At 37.3% G+C, this 22,456-nt stretch overlaps 1 protein-coding gene across 2 annotated transcripts in view; it reads right to left on the reverse strand.

Moving 5' to 3' along the window:
* Positions 1–1,719: 1,719 nt before the first annotated feature.
* Positions 1,720–22,456, reverse strand: part of LOC140146191 (trafficking protein particle complex subunit 5-like) — a 34,025-nt gene continuing 13,288 nt past the window's right edge. The window contains exons 5-7 of one of the 2 annotated variants that reach the window (XM_072167966.1): positions 21,571–21,630; positions 5,731–5,795; positions 1,720–4,799 (exon numbers count right to left, since the gene is read on the reverse strand). In XM_072167966.1, coding sequence (XP_072024067.1) covers positions 4,701–4,799; positions 5,731–5,795; positions 21,571–21,630 — 224 coding nt within the window. In that variant the 3' untranslated portion in view covers positions 1,720–4,700. Of the gene's footprint in view, positions 4,800–5,730; positions 5,796–21,566; positions 21,631–22,456 lie in introns of both variants that reach the window. The other variant, XM_072167967.1, reaches the window with a different exon arrangement.

A 22,456-nucleotide genomic window follows, 5' to 3' on the forward strand; every position in this document is an offset into this window, starting at 1 on the left:
GTCCTAGTCAAATCTATGCTCGTCTCCCTCTAAATTTTAATGCTTCTGCCGCGCGCCGACAATGTCGATCTTATACCTAAGCCAAAACTTGAACACTTGAGTGGACATGCCTTCCTCACGGTGAGTTTGTGGGCCTCCAAATTTTGGCCTCGCACAGGGCCCCAAAAAGATAAATCCGGCCCTGGACTGTACATCAGAGATAATTTTTCTGAATCCTTATGACGAGAGGAATACATTGGTATGTTTTTTTTTTATTTAGATTTGATCAACTTTGAAATATCACCCTTTGCATAATCGGCAATTTTGGATTTATGCAAATTAGGCACTGTTCCACCACTTGGATTTTCCGGGACTTTTGAAATGATTTTGTATGAGCTTTTGGGAGGTGGACGCATGTGAAATGGATTCTGTTACAATAAGTGGAATCGCAAGCTCGGACGGACATAGGGAATGACAGAATATGCACAAATTAGTTTCTTAATTACCATATATTGCAACGAAAACCTACTGGAATTTGAAGACTACCAATTGCCACCCCTCTACAAAATCGCATCACTATAAATACGCCTTACCAGTTCCGAGAAATTGCACTCGCAGGCTCGGACGGACAGACAGAATGATGGATGGAATGACAGACAACCAGGAAACAATACCTCTGGTGGAGGCATAAAAAACACACTCCGTCCTTCCTCACTTTTCCAAAAAGGTGGGAAATTGAAACAAATTTTTAATTTTCCGTTTACTTAACAGTGAAATAAATGACCATTGACCAACATGAAACATAGGGTAAGCGATTTCAGTTCACATCACTGCAAGTCATGCAAATCAAATTAAAGTTATGGGCAAAAGAGTTAACATTGTGACATCATAGATCTAATCTTACCCCTGCAGGACCTAAATGCTTTGCTTTGAAATGTGCAAACTATTCTTTTTCTGCTTTGTCAATGACAGACAAATAATTTGAACTATTTTCGACAAAAAATGTAATTTTTGCCCTCTGTGGAGCCAAAATTACACTTATGACATCACAATATAATCTTTTCATGCATAACTTCATATAGTTTTGTGTTCGCTGGATGGGTACAGGAATCTATTGGACTATCTCTATTCTACAATGAAGCAATAATATTTTTTCCAGCAATTTTTGAGTTTGTCATCAGATAAATTTATTTTAAATTTGATATAACAAATTACATTTACATTAAAACAATTGAGCAACTAGGAATGGCTTCAAAACTCAATCGACAGTTGCCTGCCGATTCTACCCCGTTGGAGCCAGCTTCTATTATTCCAAATAATGGAACATGATTCAACTGCCACCAACCACCGGTCAACTGGCAGTCAAGTTTTGAAGCCGCCTCCTAAACAAATGGTGACACCCACCCCTATCTTATAACTATATAGATGACTGTAAAATAGGACATTTCATTTAAAATCCACACTACTCCTGTGGAAGATTTTGGAAATAGCTGCCACAGGGGAGTATGAATTCCAAATGGAATGAATGCATTAGGCAGCTCCATATGAATTTCATAAACCCCTTGAGAAAGAATCAACCTGAATCTTCCACAGAGGGATGGTCATTTTCAATGAAGCTGCCAATGTGTTCATTCCACTTGAAATTCATACTCCCCCTAATCAGGGCTTCTTTTATATAGATATCAGCAGTGATCTGCCCTAATGGTCTTCATCGGTTGCATAGCTTGAGTCATCGGGGGCTACAACCATGATGGGGGGTACCAGACCTGATTAGGGGGAACAAGCCATTTATCTGCAATTTTCCTATGGGATTTTCTAAATTTTCACATTGATGGGGGCACATAGCCCCCATGCCCTATGATGCTTCATCACTGATCTTCATGATAGGAAACACATTTTTCAATAATGACACCTTGGGTGATACTACACGGAAGGGGAAGGCAGAATCTGCATTCCTTGATCATAAAGGTGGTTCCTTTATGCAAATGGTTCCTTTTTCGCAATGCTTCAGAGCATAAAATAAGGAGTGACTCCCGGTGACTCCACATGAGAGAGCGGAATCTGCATCAATGCAATCTCCTGTTGTGTGCCCAGATGGCATTACCATGAGCGCCCTCTACACACTCTGTAACACACGCTCACTACGCAATCATTTCCCAGATTATTTGAGTGCCGTGCAGAAATGTTCTATTATGGATATACGTCCGGGAGATTGCATTGATGTGTTTTATGCGGATCCCGCTCTCTCGTGTGGTGTCATCCCTTGAAGCATTGGGCTATTCCAGTTGACATCCATACACGCCCTATGGAAGACATGACCTTAATCTTCCACACAGGTAGTGTGCATTTCAAATGGGGTTACCTGAATAGATATCTCCATTTGAAATCAACACCCCCTGTGTGGGACACTATTGGTTATGTCTTCCATAGGGGGTACATATGTTTCAACTGGAATAGTGCATTGGAAAGAAAACTCTTTGTTGTGTACATTGGGGGCCTGCAGCACTGTGTTATACTCATATTTTCACTTCTACTCACCAATATATATTATTGTCCCAATATGTGACATGATCAAGGGGAATGAGTCACATCTCGGCCCTGGGCGAAAATGAGTTTTACACATGATTCTAAAGAGGACATTTAGAGCTTTCAGAAACTGAAAGCCCCATCTTGATACGACTTTTCTTTGTGAAGTTATGTCAATTTATCAATCGCTGAAAAAATATAAAACAAAAGAATTTTTAACACTTTCTTTGCCAATATCTCAAAATCAATATTAGCGACATCCGACTCATTTCCCTTGATCGTGTCACATAATAGCACTTTGGACATTCAGTAAAGAATTATACATAATTCACTTATCCAGATTTTCCCTTTATATCCGACCACTGTTTGGTCCCATATGGCTGGATAAGTTAGTTTGGCCTGTATACAGAAAATTGATTACAAGACTAAATCAAAGTTTATCTCTGCGACTTTTGCCCCAAACCCTAAGAATTGTGCTCTGCGATAAAATGGGTTTTAATTTTTTATATGAACATGGGGAAAGAAAGAAATGCGATAAGGAGCAATTTCTAAATGTGCAAGATGTTCAGAAATCTTCTTATACCATGTTAAACCTACATAATTTGACCATAAGAAATTAATATACAAAATTGTTTTACAAAATTGTTATGCTACTATATTATAAAATGCGTCACCCCGATGTGGCAGTGGCATCAACACTTTGATGCAACTCTTTCGCTCGCATATTTCTATGCCAGCATCTTTAAGCATGTGCGTGTGTACCCCAGCGCTTTGCCCAATTGCTAGCGATTTGAGGCTGCGTCCAATGAAATGCGCGCTGACGTCACTGCCACATCTGGGTGAAAAATTTTAATACATTACCATGATTACAGTGTGTCCTATAATAAAGGGTTATCTTACAAATCTCCAGTTTTTTAATGAAATATGTTATTCCAGATGAAAACCATACACCCCTGTGGAAGACATGACCTTAATCTCCCACACAGGGAGTGTGACTTTCAAAGGAAGTAGCCGAATGCAATGGCTGTCATACCTAAATACATCTGACTCTATATTTGGCCTTTAAACATACCCATGGAATAATGCAGTGTGATCTTGTGTGTGTGTGTGTGGGGGGGGGGGGGGTTGATTTGGTTTACTAACTCGACCCTCCTAACAACCCCCAAGAAAAGTTCAACTTCCTAACACACCCCACCTCTGAAAAGGTCTGGTAAACATCTTTATTTTGGGCTAAAATAGTGTAAAATTGAAAAAATTGCCCAGTTTTCACGGTAACACAAAGCCAAAATGATGCCCACCAGGTTATTTTTTAATCTTTGCCCCCTCATACAATGACCTTGATACGCCACTGAATGTAAAATACTTGGACATCAAATGGATTTTTACAAAGACCATGCTTCAATACTGTTATTCTTGGCCATGTTTTTTTTAATTATTCAAATGGTTTGGTCCACTTTAACCACTTATAAAGATGCAAACCCAAAGCCAGGAATGGGCTATAATTTGTACAGTTTATGGAAGACACGATCTTGAGGTATTCTCCCACACAGGGGGGTGTAGATTTGAAATGGAATCATCCATTCAGGTAACCCTGTTTGAAATTCACACTCCCTGTGTGGGTGATTAAGGTCATGTCTTCCATAGGGGGTGTGTGGATTTCAACTGGAATAGCCCAATTTGACTGTGACCATTCACTTTTGAAGAAGTTACAGATATCTACAACATCAATGCAAAAACAGCTCACTTTGTAATCTCCGACGTCATAGCTTCATTCCAACCACCCCTGCTCCCTATCTTATGTCGAGCATTTACTGAAATGCCAAACTTGATGCCAAAAGTAGTTTCTATACTACCCCCCACCACCACCACCACCACCACCATCCCAATTATCCGTATCCGCTGGCATCGTTGGCATCACTGGTCCACAGTTTGTCTCTGGTTATACCAGTCATCAAGCTTGATCATAAAATACCCCCCCTGCATTCCACATATTCCTTGTTATTGCTGGTCCACTGTCTTAAATATCTGTGGATCACTTGATCACAAAAGTGGTTTCTTTACTCCCTCTGTCTGCACTTTAGCAACGTTGGCATTACTGGTCCACTGTTTTTCTCTCATCAAGCTTGATCATAAAGTAGTTCCCACTCCCCTCCCCGCCCAGCATCCCACATATCCCATCTATGGCGTCCTTCTCGTTATCGCTGGTCCACGGTCTTATCTCTAGCTATTACGGAATCATCAAATTTGATCATAAAGGTGGTTCCTTTATGCCAATGAGCTGTCACCTTCGCAGGCTGTCAAGACAAAACAATTCAGTTGAAAGGTTAGTGCAAGAAATCCTTGCCCTACAGGATACTATTCCCCCTACGTGGGGGGCTGGGGTAGGGGGGCTCTCCCACTTTGGAGGTGTTGTGTATATAGGGCTGTTTTAACAGCCTAAAAAAACCTGTCACCCAAAGACCCCATATTTGTTTACAAATACATGCTCTGTCACCCGAACACCCCTTATTTTTTCATTTGATCTGTCACCCAAAGACCCTTATTTTTCAATTTGAACAGCAACTTTCATTTATCACTGATTTTGTTAGTTATTTGAAGCCATTTAGAAGTTAGAACTAGAATTCAATGTTCAACAGTTCGAGGTTTCTGTGGCGCTGTTTCGGCTTTCACCCAAAGGTTCCATATCAAAAAAAGGTCATGTTATCACCAAATGATCCCATATTTTTTACATTTTGCTCTCACCGAATGCCCCTTTAATACCAATGTCCATTTCATATTGAAGTGCCCCTCCCCCGGGACTATTCCAATCTGACTATTTTAATATTTGGTTTTGGTCTGGTCTGTTTTGCGAAATTCAGGGTTTTAGGGTGCCCCACAGGGTTCCAATCTGACTTTTTTGATATCCGGTTTCAGTCCGGTTCAGTCTATCTGGGGAAATTCAGGATTTTGGGTTGCCCCACAGGGTACTATTCCAATCTGTCCATTTCAATATCCAATTTCGGTCTGATCGGGTCTGGGGAAGTTTGGAGTTTTGGGGTACCCCACAGGGTAATATTTCAGTCCGGCTTGGTCTGATCTGAGGAAATTCTGGTATTGGGGTGCTCCACAGGGTACTATTCCAACCTGACCATTTTGATATCCGGTTTCAGTCCGGTTGATCTGAGGAAATTCTGGGTATTGGGGTGCCCCACAGGGTATTATTCCAATCTGATTATTAATACTTACAAAATTACACCCACATAATATTGCTTCCACTATACCGGCCGTAAACGATGCACAATTTAGACTGCCTGCAAAGTGACAGAGAAAAAAACAAGAATATAATACTGTGATTATGTAACATGACATACAATTAGAATCATTTGGGGGAGGGGTGGGGATGGAGGGCAAAGTAAAAAGTGGGGGTGGGGGGACAAAACTCCCCAAATTTGACACACATTGGGCATTTCTGGCCCCAGAGAATGAGATGTTGCAGATTTCTTATATTGAATGGGAGGGAGGAAGACCATGGTTCAGTCTACATACAGAACTCCCAGTAGTTTTCCCCTGAAGAAGTCAGTGCTAATCTTGATGAAAGCTTGACAGTTTTAGATTTTTTTGATGACAGTGAACCCTCTTGAAACTCAAAATTCATATTAATAAGCTTCTTACATGATGACAAAGAAAACAATGGCCAAATTTGGACTATTTAAGTCACATTGGGACACATCTGTTATTATTATTTCACCAAAATAATTATTTCCCAAGTTTGCTGTAAAGTTAGGCAATTTACCTAGTATTAGTAAGCAAACTTTGTAAACATTTGCTGTAAAGTTAGGCAATTTATTTACCATGGAGTTTCAATGTAGCCTATTGCGGAAGTGGACAATTAATTTTCTTGCTTTGCCAATAATTGTAACCATTTTAATTCAGTATAATTATGGTATACCCTGCGCACCCTGTGTATTAGGTTTAGGGTTAGAGTTTCAGTTAGGTTAGGGTTAGATTTAGGGTGGGTTAGGGTTAGGGTTATAATTAGCGTGGGTTATAGAATTTGGGTTAGGGTTATATTAGGGTGGGTTAGGATTGGGGTTAGGGTTATAATTAGCGTGGGTTATAGGATTTGGGTTATACATATCTTTCTTTACATGTGTTACAGTTAACACTTCTGTACCTTTAAATCAGTTTTTCTGAAGGTAATTACTACGGCTATAAATCAAGGAGTTTGTAGCTGTCTGATATTTAATATTCTCCAATCAGTGTAATTGAGTGCATGTTATGATTATATACAGCTATAAATCAAGGATTTTAAAGGAGTATTTTGTGATCCTATCATCCTCTTTTATGACATTTTTCAGAAGATATCCATGAAAAAGCTCATTCCCAATATTTCAGTTGATTTCCATTTTGCGTTCACGAGTTATGCATGATTAGGTGTGTTACACTGCTCTCCCGGGATTGCTCCATAGCCACAGTGTTGTAATTTCGTTCTGGTGTACCAATTCAAATTTGACCGTATTTTGGCTAAACAAATTAATCTGCAAGAAGTTTTTTGTACATAAACATTATGTAGCTAGGTTTCAAGTGATATAAAAATCTAACTTTTTTGGAGAAAAGTGGGGGGATGTGATTGACGAAATGCCCCTTTAAAGTCTTTTGTTAATTTGTTACTTCATTCGTTGTTAATTGAGCGCATGTTCAACCCGAATCTTCCACAGAGGGAGGGTGAATTTCAAATGGAGATGCAAATGTGTTCATTCCATTTGAAATTCATACTCTCCTTGTGGAAGATATTTCCAAAATCTTCCACAGGGGGAGTGTGGATTTGAAATGGAATATCCTGATTCAATCACAGTGTATCAATCTGAAGGCAAAGTTACATTCATAGAGAAAGCTAGCTCTTGATCAGAGCCCTCGCAGTACCTTAGAAGATCCAGTGATCCCCAAGTAAAATAAACCCAAGCAAGTGACTGCTATTTTTAAAGAAAATGTATATAGGCCAATCCCTGCCTGGTTTAGACCATTCTGTAAAAAAATAATACCACTCCCAGCAGTACATGTACATGGTACAGAGCTTGCCGAAGGCAAGCTTCACTATTGGCAAGCTACATAAGTCACCAACAAGTAAGTAGGACCACTATGCAGTAGGACCACTATGCAGTAAAGATCACTGTCTCCCTAAGATATTGGTCTACAAAACCCACAAACCGCGAAAGTCCACAGCTGGTCTTTACTATTAGTGTCAGAGGGCATATGGCATGGTTTTTCATTTTTTCTTTCAATTGGATGGAAAATAGGTTGGCTTTGGAGCAAAGCTAAGAGAAAGCATGACTGACAAAACAGCATTGGATTATAAAAGTGTCTTAAAGGACTAAAATTAATGAGATGATACACAAACTTTATGGTAAGCAAGTATGAAAAAAGCCTGTTGATCAAAATTTGAATGAACTGTATTGATGCACACATTATGTAATTGCTCATTTCTTCGCAACCAGTCAATCAAATAAAATAAAATTTGCGTATATAATGCAAAAATGAAATGAGCTATGCACTGCTTTCTTAATTTTTTGATTCCCATGCCATGCCTATTTCTAGTAATTCTCGACTTATGTCCAAATTAAAACACTGACTTGGACATTTTTTCTGTGACACACTGTAGATGTATGCTAAGTGATCATTACATAATGACAGAAGACAGAACCAGGGTTGCCAAACCCACGATTTGGTAGCCAAATTGGGCGACTTTTGAAGATTTTCCCTGCAACTTTAAACAATTTCCTGTCCCATAGAAACCAATGGTTAAGAAAAAAATTGGGCGACTTTTCAACATTGGCTCCCGCAACTTTGATAGTTTCCTGCCCCATAGAAACAAATGGTAAAGAGAAAAATTGGGCGACTTTTTGATTATTTGACCCACGATTCGGCCTGAAATCTTTTGGCAACCCTGGACAGAACCACACAGGATACTAGGTCTTCCTTTAGCACACTCTCTCAGGGAGGTCATCAAGTTCAGCACATCTCAAAAATCAGTTCACATTTCCCAAAACCTGGCGCTTTATATGCAAAAAATCACAATATTGCCTAACTTTGCAACCTGTAAAATTGCTGTTTTTCTGTCAATTTTGGATTTTGACAAAATGAATAAATTGCAGTATTCATTCATTCATTCATTCATTCATCTTTATTTCATTCAAATATAAAATATAACAGCACAACAATTAACAATTAAACACATACATTGAATGAGGAGGTTCTCGGAAGGCCGGATGGCCTGTATAAAGAACTCCCTGTCCTAACAACAACAAAAATGTTTCAAAATAACAACAACAACAAAATATACCGCAAAATGTCAAAAACACCCCCCCCCCATTTACCCTAACAAAAACCAAAAGAGCCTGTTTTGTGATCAAGAATATGCAAGAAATTACCGAGATAAATTCAATACTACATTAACTATATTACAGATAATACGATACACAATTAAATTACTTTAAGCCGTACAAGGAAGTTAGATAAAATACTAAATGTAATTAAGAATAATATTATCTTTCACTTTGGTTTTGAAATGCTTGATCGTCTTTATAGTCTTTATATGTTTCTCAAGTGAATTCCACTTAATTGGGCCCGCTGTTTTTTTTTTTTTTTTATCGAAATTCGTTTTAGATTTAGGAACCTGGTAATCTTCATTGTTTCTCGTGTGGTACTTGTGCAGAGTACTCTGCCTTACAAAATACTTTTGAAATGCTTCAGGAAGTTGATTGGTAAAATGTTTATACATAAAAGTACTTAATTCAAGATTATAGGTATCGTAGACATTAAGTACTTTATAGTTCTGAAAGAGAGGAGCTGAATGACTTAGGTAATGACTATTTGATACAATTCGAAGTGCCCTCTTTTGCAGCTTGAAAAGTTTATCTAAGTATGTTTTACAAGTGCTGCCCCATGCTATAATACCGTAATTAACATAAGGAAGTACCAGTGTACAATATAATGAATATAGAATATGCTCAGGTGCGAAATGTTTAATTTTGTTAATGATTCCTATACCCTTAGACATGTTCTTTTGCAATGTTATCAATATGATTTGTCCATGTCAGGTTCTCGTCAATTGTAACTCCAAGAAATTTTGTATTTTAACTCTTTCCAAATTCGTTTTATCCAATACAATGTTAACACTATCATTGCAAATACATGTTTTACGACTTGTACCAAGTAGCATATAATTTGTCTTGCTTGCATTTACAGACAGCTTATTTGCTTTAAACCAATTATTGACCTCTTCTAGTTCCTTGTTAATGAGATCAAATTTAGATATAATATCTGGGTGTGAATAGGTAATAGTAGTGTCGTCTGCAAACAAAACAAATTCTAGAACAGAGGTAGTATTTATAATATCATTAACATACAGTATGAATAGTAATGGGCCTAAAATCGACCCCTGAGGTACACCACATGAAATGCTCATATAGCTGGATTTACATGAATTGTAATATACATATTGTTTCCTATTGTACAAATAATCTGTAAACCAATTTAATACATTTTCCCTGAACCCGTAATACTCTAATTTGTATAACAAAATGCTGTGATCGATTGTGTCCAAGGCTTTAGACAAATCTAAAAATATTCCTGCTGTAGTTTCATTATTTTCAACTGAAGTACTGATTTTATCAACTAATTCCAAAATTGCCATATACGTAGAATGATTAGACCTAAAACCAAATTGTTTTTCATTTAAAATATTGTATTTATTAATGTAATTCATGCATCTGTTGAACACTAGTCTTTCAAGAATCTTTGAAAAACATGGAAGAACAGAGACAGGTCGATAGTTGGAAAACACGTCATGACTATCCTTCTTATAGATAGGGATTACTTTTGCAATCTTCAATTCATCAGGGACTTTTCCAGTAGTAATGGAAATATTAAAAATTACAGTGAGAGGTATTGATATTTCATTTGCTATCCTTTTGACAACAAAATTGCCTATATCGTCATGACCGGCACTTTTATTTTGGTTGAACTTATGTATAATCTTTACAATTTCCTCTTTTACAACTGGTTTCATATACATGCTATTATTTGATGGTGTTTTCAAGTAATCATAATAGTTCTTCCCGTCTGTAACTATTGTGGATGCTAATTTTGGCCCAATGCTTGTAAAAAAGTCATTAAATTAACGGAAATTATTTGAGGATCAGAGATCACATGACCTTGTGTACTTGTGAATTGAGTTTGAATGTTACTTTTTCTTATTACGGCCAATGATATTATTGATTGTTTTCCAAGTTTTTAGTAAATTATGCTTTACTGTTTCAAATTTCCTTTTGTAATACTCCCTTTTAGATTTTCGTATTAAACTGTTTAATTTGTTTCTGTATTTCTTGAATGTATTAAGCCTTTCATTACATGGCTTCTGTACATACCTCTTATACAACTTATTTTTAGTATTTATGCTTTTGAGTAAGCCTCTGCTTATCCAGGGAAGCCTTGGTTCTCTTTTGTTATTGCACCTATATTTTTTCATAGGTATACATTCATCATATATTTTGGTGAAAACATTCACAAACTTATTGTAACAATCGTTAGCATCATTATTATCTAGCTCTTCATTCCAGTTTACAGAAGAAAGTTTTTGTTTCAAATGTTCTATATTATCCGGCAGTATCAGATATGTTACCTAAATTGGGGTATTCCAGTTGAAGTACACACACCCCCTGCAGTGGTGTAGCATCATAGGGCCACAGGGCAACCCCCCCCCCCATCGATCTGAAAGTGTAAAAAATCTCATAGGAAAATTGCCTAAAAATGGTTTGTGCCCCCCCCCAATCATTGTCGGTGCCCCCCCCCCCCATGTGATGACCCATGCTACGCCACTGACCACCTGTGGAAGATATGACCTTAATCTTTCACATGGGGGTGGGGTGGGATGTAGATTTCAAATGGAGTTACTTGAATGGGAGAATCCATTTGAAATCTACACCCCCTGTGTGGAAGATTAAGTTCATGTCTTCCACAGGGGGGGTATGGATTTCAAATGTGATAAAGTGAAAGACAGTAGCGATTTCATTCCATTAATGAGTGTATCACCGAATCTGATCCCAGGCATATGATTACAAAATCTCGGATTTTATAATGACATCAATCACGATAATGACATCAACGCCTTATTTTTTTGCAGGTTATTGTGAATATATTGTCAAGGAAGTATACATGTACAATCATGCAAAAATCAGAATTTGTGAGGAAAATTACACAAAAATGTAGCTTTTTAAGTGCACATTGAGAATGAAATGATAAGAACACCATGATAAGTTTTTTTGGGTTGGTTGTATTTTTAGGGTGTTTGCAGTTGATTGCATATCTTAACTAAACAAGGATGGTCCCCGGTTGCAGTAACATCCACGGTTGAATTGGTAAATTTCATAAAAAAATGTTTGGCAGAAAACATATAACACACTCACCCACCCCCCCATACACCCCACACTAATATAATATATATGTATTGTAATCAAGTAAAATCATTCGGAAGTCGGAAATGTTGATTTTGAAATATAGCCAAACAAAGGAAGTATTTCCTTTTGTTTCCTATTGTTTTGGAAACGCTTTAACTGCTCGTATCTTTTAAACTGGTTGTTCAAATTCAATGAGGTTTTATGCAAAATGTAGTTTTGCAAATGATGTTTACAATCCTATAAGAAACTGAAAATTAAATATGAACTGATTTTGTAAGATCACACCACATATAGCAAATCAAAAAACATAAGTCCCCTGCCATTTTTCATCTAGGGTCCTAAAATAAACCCTGTATGAACTATGTATGTATGTTACATCAACAGGAACTCAACACCTAAGGAAACCACCAAACTTTTCACAGCCAAAAAGAAACAGGTCTGCGGATCTTACTGCCAACATTGATTCAACTGAGCACAGAATGAAGTTTGTTTAAAGACAAAATGTGAGATCTTTTACAATGAATTCTGATTCATTTTCATATTTTGTAATGTTTACACATGTCCCAACTAATATTTGATTGGAATCAGCCAAATTTAAAAATAAGAAACAGTCATTTGGCAGAGTTCATGTTCAGGGCTACAAACAAATTACTTCTTGCCAGGGTTGTTGATTTTTTGATTAAAAAAAAATATAAAAAAATCGGATTTTAAAAAATTTAAATCGGATATTTTTTATTTGAATCGTTGTTTTTTTAATTTTTTTTATTCCAAGAACTGCTGTACCCCATGATAACGTCAAAATAGTACCAGTGGAATGTTAGTCATATGCACAATCCTAACAAGTATTTACAAAAAAAAATCAAAACATGTTTTTACATGTGAAAATTTTAAAGAAAAAAATTGTTAAAATCATGGGAAAAAACCTGTTGAATTCTGCACCTTGAAGATGAATTTTCAGCAATAGATAAAGTGACATCATAGAGGTATTTTAATGGTATCCAAAAGTTGTAGAAACATTAGGAATGAGGTAAAACAGTCATTAGTAATAGTCAACAGATTATTTTATAGTGGGCCACAGCGGAAGTCACTTAAATTGTGACAAACTACAATACAACGCAAGCGATCAAATACTTTAAAAAAATGCAGCTAGCTTCAAGGTCACAAAAAAGTTTTTCTGGACTTTGCCCCCCGTTAAATATGTGGGTAGTGAATCGTTTACCTTGCATTTGCAATGCAGCAGAGATGACACAGTTGACGGTGAGAGGATTTTAGAATATTGCTTTATATGTATTTTAAGCTGAAACTGAGGAGTTTACCTTTTATCCATGGAAGTCGATAAAGGCCACACATGACAACCTGCTATGTTCAATTACAATCAAGGGTTCAAGTGACATTACTGGGACATACCACATCTATAAAGTTGAACTTGACTATGAGATATGGGCTAGATAAGCCTCTCCAAATAAATGAAATGAAAGCAATATGTGTGCCTATTTCTTTTTTTATTTTTTGCTCCTCTGGGTCGTGCTGTCCAATGCAGTGGAAGCATTAAAATTTAGGGGGGCGCCGAACATAATTTTTTCCGCTTTTACTGAGACATCAAATTTTTCAATTTCAGGCTATGGACAGATGCAGAAATGAACAAAGATCTCACGCCACCCAATCCCAGCCACATTGAGATGTGTACTATATTCACCATTAGAAGACATTTTTTTTCTTCACAGGAGCGATGCAGTTCTTAGTGACAGCTATGGCGTATGAAATTAGCCCTAGTCTGATCTCTCTGACCAGGAAAAACCCCGAAAACAATAGGTTGACCATCATTATTTTTTACGACTGGCCCATGAAGTCCATGATGTCTGGATATTACATACTCTCCATGCAAAATCATGCTAGTAGTAATGGTGGTGTGTGTATGATGGGCACAGGATTCAAGGGCTTGTGTCATCGTACTTTTGTCTGCCATTATAATAATCATAAACAATTCCATTATCATATAACTTCAGGTAGACACTGCACTGCCCTAGACAGACAGACAGACAGACAGGCACATCTCGGAGGATTAATTATGCCCATGTTTGCTGTCTTTTGTTGTCAAATAACACACAATAGCTCTAAATGTCACCAGACATCAAGCAAAAAAAAGAGCCGTCCACTCCGAAAAACTCTATGGACTGCTCATTTCACAAATGTTCGGGTTTTTAAACTAAAATTTTACACATTAATATTGCCAAAAAGATCCACCAAATTGCTTCTTAGTTTCTTACTTCTCAGGGGGCATTTTAAAATATTATTTTTTTCTTCTAAAATTGCCCCCACCCCTTGAAGTATAGTGAATCCAGCACCTTTTGGAGAAAGAATAGGTTTATGGTACAAAAATTTTTGCCATTTTGAAGCTAAACTGTTGAAATATGGTGCAAAAGTGGAATAAATCAAAAATTTGCACTTTTGGGGCTAAAATGGCCAAATATGAGGTTAATTTGGTCAGAAAACCACATACAGGCGTCAACATTGGGGGATGATTCACATGATTGTATGGACTATCCCCCTGGCAAAATATTGGGGGAGATTCCCCCACCCCCTCCGGATCTACGCCTATGGTTCCAAAAACACACATACTGTTAAAAATGTCTTCAAAAATAATATTATAAAAATACCCCTTGGGCAATGTTTTTGACTCCTTCAGAGCAAAAATTCACAATTGAAAGGGTCAAAAAAATTTGAAAATACCCCTTCAGCAAAATGCTTAAAGAAAACCCTGACACTGATATTCAAGTATATTAATAGCAAAAACTTGTACGGACAACCAAAAACTTAGACGGACAACCAGAAATTGTAATCTGGTTGTCCGTGGGACACTGCTGTGGACCCCCACCCACCCCTCCACCCCCCTCACCTGAAATGCTGATTTCACCCATCAGAGCCAAGTTTGCTCCTGTGATGTGAAACTAACTTTTGGGACTTGCATTTGGTAGTATACATGTACTAATACATGTAGGGTAGTACAGCAAATTTGGTAAAACTTTAATTTGAAATCGAAATTTTTGTGCTACATTTATTTTCTCACATTTCGCATCCCAAGGAGTTACCACGAATATTACAACGGGCAAATATATTCCTTATGTACATAGTTCAATTGTAAGGAAGCTTAAAATCACAAATTTAATAGCAAGTGAAATCATTCATAATTAGCCAAATGTGAAAAATTAATCGCACACAAATTTCCATTTTTACAGCGTTGAACTAATCCTGATATTCAATGTTTCAATTTTTCTTTATAATCAGTAAATCTTTTGGGAAATTTTTAAATTTTTGGGAAAACCCCTTCTTTACAAACATTTGAATGCAATTAGGTTAATCCGCTGCTTCCGCTATGCTTTGCAGGCTTTAACATAAACTCTTTAAGTATTGAGATATTTCCTCAAAATATCAAGAGCTATCTCAAGCACCACTGAACCAATACTAGGCTTGTTTGTACTCATTCATCCAAATGTGGGCATGAAAATGTACAATTCTGAAATGTTTGTATTTTAAGAAGACAATTTGAAACTTTAAATGCAGCATGAATGGGCGACTCCAAATGCAGCATGAATGGGTGACTGCATTTGAAACCTACACTCCCTGTGTGGGAGATTAAGGTCATGTCTTCCATAGGGGGTGTATGGATTTCAACTTGAATAGCCCAACATGTGAGGTGATGTGATCAAGAATGAACAGTTTTCCATTTTCCTTTCAACTCTGAATCTGGGGAAACCCCTTCTTTAGGTGACAAAAAAATCCCCTTTCCTGAGCCAAACTAACCCAGATTTCACATTGTTGGGATTTTTTTCATATATGCAAGTGAAAACTTCCATTTTTAACTGAAATGGAATGATTTTGACAGAATTTTTTTGAAAAATGAACTTAATTTTCCACAGAGGGAGTATAGATTTCAAACGGAGTCACCCATTCAGGTGAACCACATTATGTGCTCATTCTGTTACAAAATTGAATGCGTACTTCAAATGGGCTAAAATTATACCATAATTTTTCCAGCCTTCTCTAATCTTCATCTACATAATCATTAAACATGTAATGGAAAGGTCCATTAAAATAAAATTGTACTAAACTTTGCACATAAACCATATCAAGCAAGTATGTATGCAAGGCCGGGGGGGCATTGGTCATTGACAAGGGGGTATCATGCGTGGCCATGAAGTTTCAAATAGCACCCTAAACAAGTATTTACGAGGTCTGAAAATACATCCCTAAACAAGTATAACAAGTGCAATTTCAATTTTTGCTTGCTACGCTCCCAAATTCTGAAATTTTAGGACTTTTTGTATACTTTTCCAAATTTTTTTTTTTAGGGGGGTGCGTCACACTGCCAGCACCCCTGCGTACGGGCCTGGCTCTCACAAATCTACTGCCTCTCATAAATCTCTACTTTTTTTCACTCTTTCTCCTTTCTCAACTTTGTCAGATCTTTTGCCACTCTTATTTTCCTCTGCATTGGACAGTCCCCTGCAAGGCACTAGTAGTTTCTAGAGGGGGCTATACAAATGATCATTTATGTATGTATGCCCTTTCCCTGGTCTTTTCATAAAATGTCCATCAGAAACAACGGTGCATTCATAAGTTACAAATTGTCGTCTGCATCAAATACTGTTGTATCTCAAATGGCTGCCTTGTGTGATTTTTATTATCACTGTTGTAAATTTCTTATTATTTTATATTTCAGCATGTATCTTTCATTTATGAATAGATGTATGTGATTGTAATAATATTGTAATACTATCCCACAATTAGTATTTAAAGTTTATTTTATAGCATTATCTCATCACAAGATGATAATAAAATATAAAAAATCACACAAGGCAGCCTTTTGAGATATGACAGCATGTGAAGCAAATGCAACTTGGGTTGCCCCAACAAGGTATGTCTATGTCTGACTGTCCAGATTCAAATTTATTTGATAAGTTTCTTGGAAATACTTTTACACAAGAGAATGATTATAGTAATGGACTTGTAACATGGACTAGAGCCAGAGAATGCGCTATTCCAGATGAAATCCATACACCCCTTATGGAAGACATGACCTTAATCTTCCACACAGGGAGTGTGAATTTCAAATGGGGTTACCTGAATGTGCACTCCACACCCTATTCGAGGGCATCTCGAACAAAGGACCTGAGCCTGTTCCCACATGGGGGTGTATATTCAGGGGCATAGCCAGCTTTCTTGGTCCAGGGGGGGGACAAAATAATAAAAAAATTGGGGGGGGGGGCAAAAGCAAAAAAAATTCCCAGTTGAATAATTTTGACTTAGTATTATCAGAGGGATCCTTGCCCCTTTTCTTGTTCTTTGCCTTTCTGATTTTCTCTTGGAGGGGCACTTTTCTCTTTCATTGTTTGTTAGGTGGGCCCATTATGCCCCTACCCCCCCCCCAACACACACCCACACACACGTGCTACGCTATCAAATAGAGTCACCCACTCAGGTAACCCCATTTGAAAAGTGTGGAAGATTAATACCACATCTTCCACAGTGGGTATATGGATGTCAACATGAATAGCCCATTAGAGTATTTTATCAAGCAGTCAATCTACAGACAAGTGTGCCAAATCTCAAATCTACAATTCTGAACCTTAAGGGTATAGCAAGATGGTCTGATAGGTTTTGAACAATTAACATCACTCATGGAAAATGTACCCCAAATTTGAAATGCCTTCTGCTTGAATATACACAAGGGCCGGTATTTCACACCAACAAAAACTTCTTGAATTGACTATCCTGGGTGTTAGTCTAAGGTCATGTTCACATATGAATTATTTACCCGGGACCCAAGTTAATCGGGTTGAAAAAAATTCTGTTCACACTATAGCCACTCTCATGAAGAAAATTGACCCGGGTTGATTATTTTGCCTAAGCCTACTGAAAAATGCAGGCGTATACATATTCTGTCATTACCGGTAGATATGCAGGCTCACGACCGTAGTAATTATGCTAATTTTTTTAATTTTTATTTCCTAATTCCACCTTATGTAATTTATCTAGTTGCTTCTAGTTGCTGTTTTGGGTTAAAAACTCACAAAAATAATTGTTAGTTCTTGATTCGATAATACTAGTAATTTGTTTGCATGAAAATAGTTTTCTTATCTCAGGAATAGATGTTTATTGATTTTATTGCCAAAGAACTGAATCATTCTTTTCCCAGTGCAGACAGAAACAATAGAAATGGGGTGATAATGGCTGCGTTTACTTCTAGTAATGCGGGTCAAACAGTGAATTTCTGTTCACACTACAATTGACCTGGTCATACCCGGTTTGACCCGGTTTTAACCTACTCTTTCCTAGGTTGAAAAAAATTGACCCGCATCGATTTTTTTGAGGTTTTTTCCTGATCACACTTATAACCAACCCGGGTCTAACCCGGGTTGAACCCGGGACCCAGGGCAAAACAGTCATAGTGTGAACACGCCCTAATGGGAAACACTGTGGTTGGTAGTTACTGAACAATTAAACACTTTTCTATGAATAAAATCACCCCAATTTCAAATACCTTCTGCTTGAAGACATGGGTTGTAGTGTTTCTCGTCTCATAACCCCATGATGGATTTCGTATTGGCAAATTCGAATCACGCACTCTAACCTAATCCCGCAGTGTGACACATGCGTAGAAGGGGGATTTGTCCATACGCTGGCGACTGATTTCAACCTGCCATCTGTATTTAAGTTTATCCCTGAACTGAAATACCTTCTGCTTGAAGACATGGGCTGGTATTCCAAAATTTTTAATATAGAATTTTAACTTTTATTCCCAGTTGGGTCAAACCAGAGAAGATGAGAAGAAATTCAAACTAAAGGATTTAAGTGTAAAACCTGGAAAATTCTATTCCAACTGACATACAGGGAACCAAAGGATGGATCCATAAGGATACATACAAGTGTGTCACACTAACAGAGGGTTAAAAAACAGCAAAAATGTGACACAACATCCAATGTGGGTAAAAATAAATAATGCAAAAAGTTAAAACTTTGTGTATTTCCCATTGGATAATGTTTCATTTTTGCTGTTTTTTAAGATTGAGCTATGTTTCCTATAGTAAAACTGACTAATATTTTTGGCAATTCAAAGTATTTAACATTGTATTTTTCTGACATTGGTACAGGTAGTAGTCCAGGGCAGCCCAGTTGGCCCCTGATTGAAAATACCTGTCACTCCCAGATAGATTAATGGCTCACAGCAGAGAGGATATCTTCCCTTCCCAGAATCCTTTGCAACATGATCCATCACCTCATTACATATAAGGACATTCCTATTACTCTGTACAGGTTCTCTTTGTTTTTATGTTGAGAATAGACTGGCTAAATATGGGTCGATGGTTTAAGAAATAAACATATTTTGCAAGATCTGGATGTGCTCTGTTCATTGAGGTATATTTCGTCACTATTGACCCATGTTGCACTATAGACAAAGTATGTTTGCACTAGATAGCAAATCAGTACAGAAAATTCAAATGGAAGAAATGCATTGTGTGAAGTGTAAGATATCTTCTTTGGGCTCACAGACTAAACTGAGCATTTTATTTGCCCCAGGGTAATCAGCCATAGAATGTAAAAGTGGAAAATTTCACAAAACATTAATGTTCGCACTTTTTGTGCTCAATGTAGCTACCATGAAATGTATGAATGTGTTGTTTTATATTTGTTTGTTTGCTTGTTTGTATCTACAGCTCTATGAAATATTAAATTTAAAGACAAGGTAAGTAGCGAAATATATTGTTGGGTCCATTGCATAGTGACGGATGTTGATTTTTGTCATTTTTATGAAAATTGGCCAGTGTATTTCAAATAGTGAGTAGTATAATATTACCAAGATTTGAAGCTCAAGTTTGCATAATTAATTAGTTAATTAATTATGCAAATGACGGATGTTGATATATGACATTACCCGACGTTTTACATATTGACGTATCTAAGATCCGTCACTATGTAAAACGCGTCTGATGTCACTGTCAATTACGATCCTTGATTAGTTTACACAGGTTAATCAGCGCGTAAAAGGAAGGCCGATCTATCCGGTGCTGATCGGAGAAAAGGAATAGCAGCAAATGGCGAAAATTACGTACTTTTACAAGGCAAAAAGCAGCTTTTCTAGGCATTTTGGACATGGTGCCTTTGCCAAAGAAAGTTTCCTACTATAAAGACCTAACTTTTGAGATGGTTTGCATGTCAAGGTGCAAAATTAACAATAAGGCGCCCGGTTATAAATCCGCGTTCAGCAAGTCATCATCACGACACTTGTAAACAAACCGTGCTTGAATTTGATTGACAGATGACGTCAGACGCGATAAATTGTTTTTATCTTTGTCTTTCATTATAGTGAGGTGATGCATCATGTTGCAAAGGATTCTGGGAAGAGTAAAATATCTCCTCTGAGTGAAAATTACCACTTCACAGTACTTTGAACGAGGTAGTACATTATCTGATGAGAAAATTGGTTTTCTTTTTACACACCACCAGTGTAGGCTTGTAATTTGCAATGCACACCTCCATCTAAGCAGGATGAAACATTTCTACCGTATTTCGTCAAATAGTCGCCCCCCCTCAAATAAACGCTCCCCACCACTTTTTTCAAAAATGCCGATATTTCCATGCTATCTTGTGTAGTAAGCTTACCAAGTTGTGCACATGGTCGATATTATCGTCATCAGAAACCCGGAAGTGAGCCAGAAGTCAGTGTTTCTAGTTCATAGTTCGTCATTTTAGCGTGTGTTTTAAGTTTACCTAATGATTTTACCGGGAATTATCGTTCTAAAATTGACCTTGAATAAACGCCCCCCCTTGGGAAAATGTAACACCCCGGGGCATTTATTTGACTAAATACGGTATATGTTTTCATGTTTGCATTTTAAGATTATTAGCCAACAGACGAATCCATTTTCATGCATTCCTACACCTCAATGGCAGCCGTAGATGGGGTTGTGCGTGAAATTATCGATTGGCTCCAAACAAAGGATTTGAACCGTGTCCTTCACCGTAACCATAGAGCAGTGCAGTCCATTCAATCAAATGTTGTCATCAACCTATTTGATTGTAGTGCATTTGTTATGTGTGTGAGACGAACTGTCGCGGTAGATTGCAATCATGCTTTTGTTGAATGCATTTGAGTCATCCGCTATATTTACTGTATGATACGTCATATGCACAACCTCTATTGGGCAGTCACAACACCAGTTTGGTGCGGGGGACCCAGTAATGGCAGAATGAATTCTGACCATCACTTGGCTTATTGGAATCGTCCTATAGTATGTATGCCTTCCTCGATATGTAAAATAAAGTAAAATAAAATTTTGTGATTTTCTCAAAAACTGCTCAGAAGTTTTTACAGGAATCTGTTATGCTAGTTGGATTCCCTAGTCATTTCTTTTCTGAAAATGTGAACTTTTATATACTTTTAAAAACAATACCTAAATTACTGCCTCGAGAAAGGGATGTGAAGAAATCTGCAGAAAAGAAAAACATTCTGCAGTGGAAATTGGATTGTATTCTATCTGTCCCTTTCTCCAGGGAGTTGATCCTGGCTGTGATGGTTAAAATGTACGAGGCTGCTTAGGGTTCTGCTGCATACTAGCTATCAAGTACTTACCTTTATCTTTGGGCACTGATATAAATCTGTTGACTAACGACTCCTTTTCAATTATATAATCTACATGATATATCTAGTTAAGGAAATGCAACCATTCTTTCTTGCCATGTAAGGCCATTTTAATTTAATAGTTCGTCTCAAAGCCCTTACCAAGTTAACCTAAACCTTATTTTCAACGAAATGCGGGATGCATTTTTTTACGTTTTTTATTTTTTACTTTAATTTTTTCAATCTGTGGGATGAGCATTTTGACAAGAAGACCACCTTTTCATCTCTCAAGGAGGTTTCACTGTGGTCAAGATGAATTTTATTGAGATTTACTTGAATAATTTAATTGAGATTTGCAATTTAGTCTATTTTGACATCTGACAATGTCGGACGTGAAATTTTTGTCTGGTGAATTTGGAAACAAAAATAAAACAGCGAAAAAACCTGAAATTGACTCAATCCAGCGGGTATAATGCACAAAATGCGGATGGTTTTACTAATGCACGCAGGGGCATTGAGACAAACTATTAAATCAAGATCGCTTAAGTGTTTAAAACATGGTATCATGTAGTTCACGTACCATATTTGTTCCATTAACTGCCTAGGCACTTAACAAATTGTGAATACTGTATTTAATGGAATTTTAGTTGTACAAGTGCATTGAATTCTTACAGAACTGGAATTGAAGTCTTTGCAGACTAGGCGTCAAGTCCAAAATAACATTATGTTCCACAAGATCAACTGGTTTGGTAGATATAGACTCATCATACCACATCAAACAGCCAGACTAGGGCAACAAGAGGGCACAAAAAAACCAACCCAGATTAGATACAAAACCAGATGGTACAGGAACACCTTCTATCCAGCAACCATACCAGAATGGAACAGTATACCAGAG

This window comes from Amphiura filiformis, chromosome 2 (assembly GCF_039555335.1).
Source record: "Amphiura filiformis chromosome 2, Afil_fr2py, whole genome shotgun sequence".
Lineage (NCBI taxonomy): Eukaryota > Metazoa > Echinodermata > Ophiuroidea > Amphilepidida > Amphiuridae > Amphiura > Amphiura filiformis.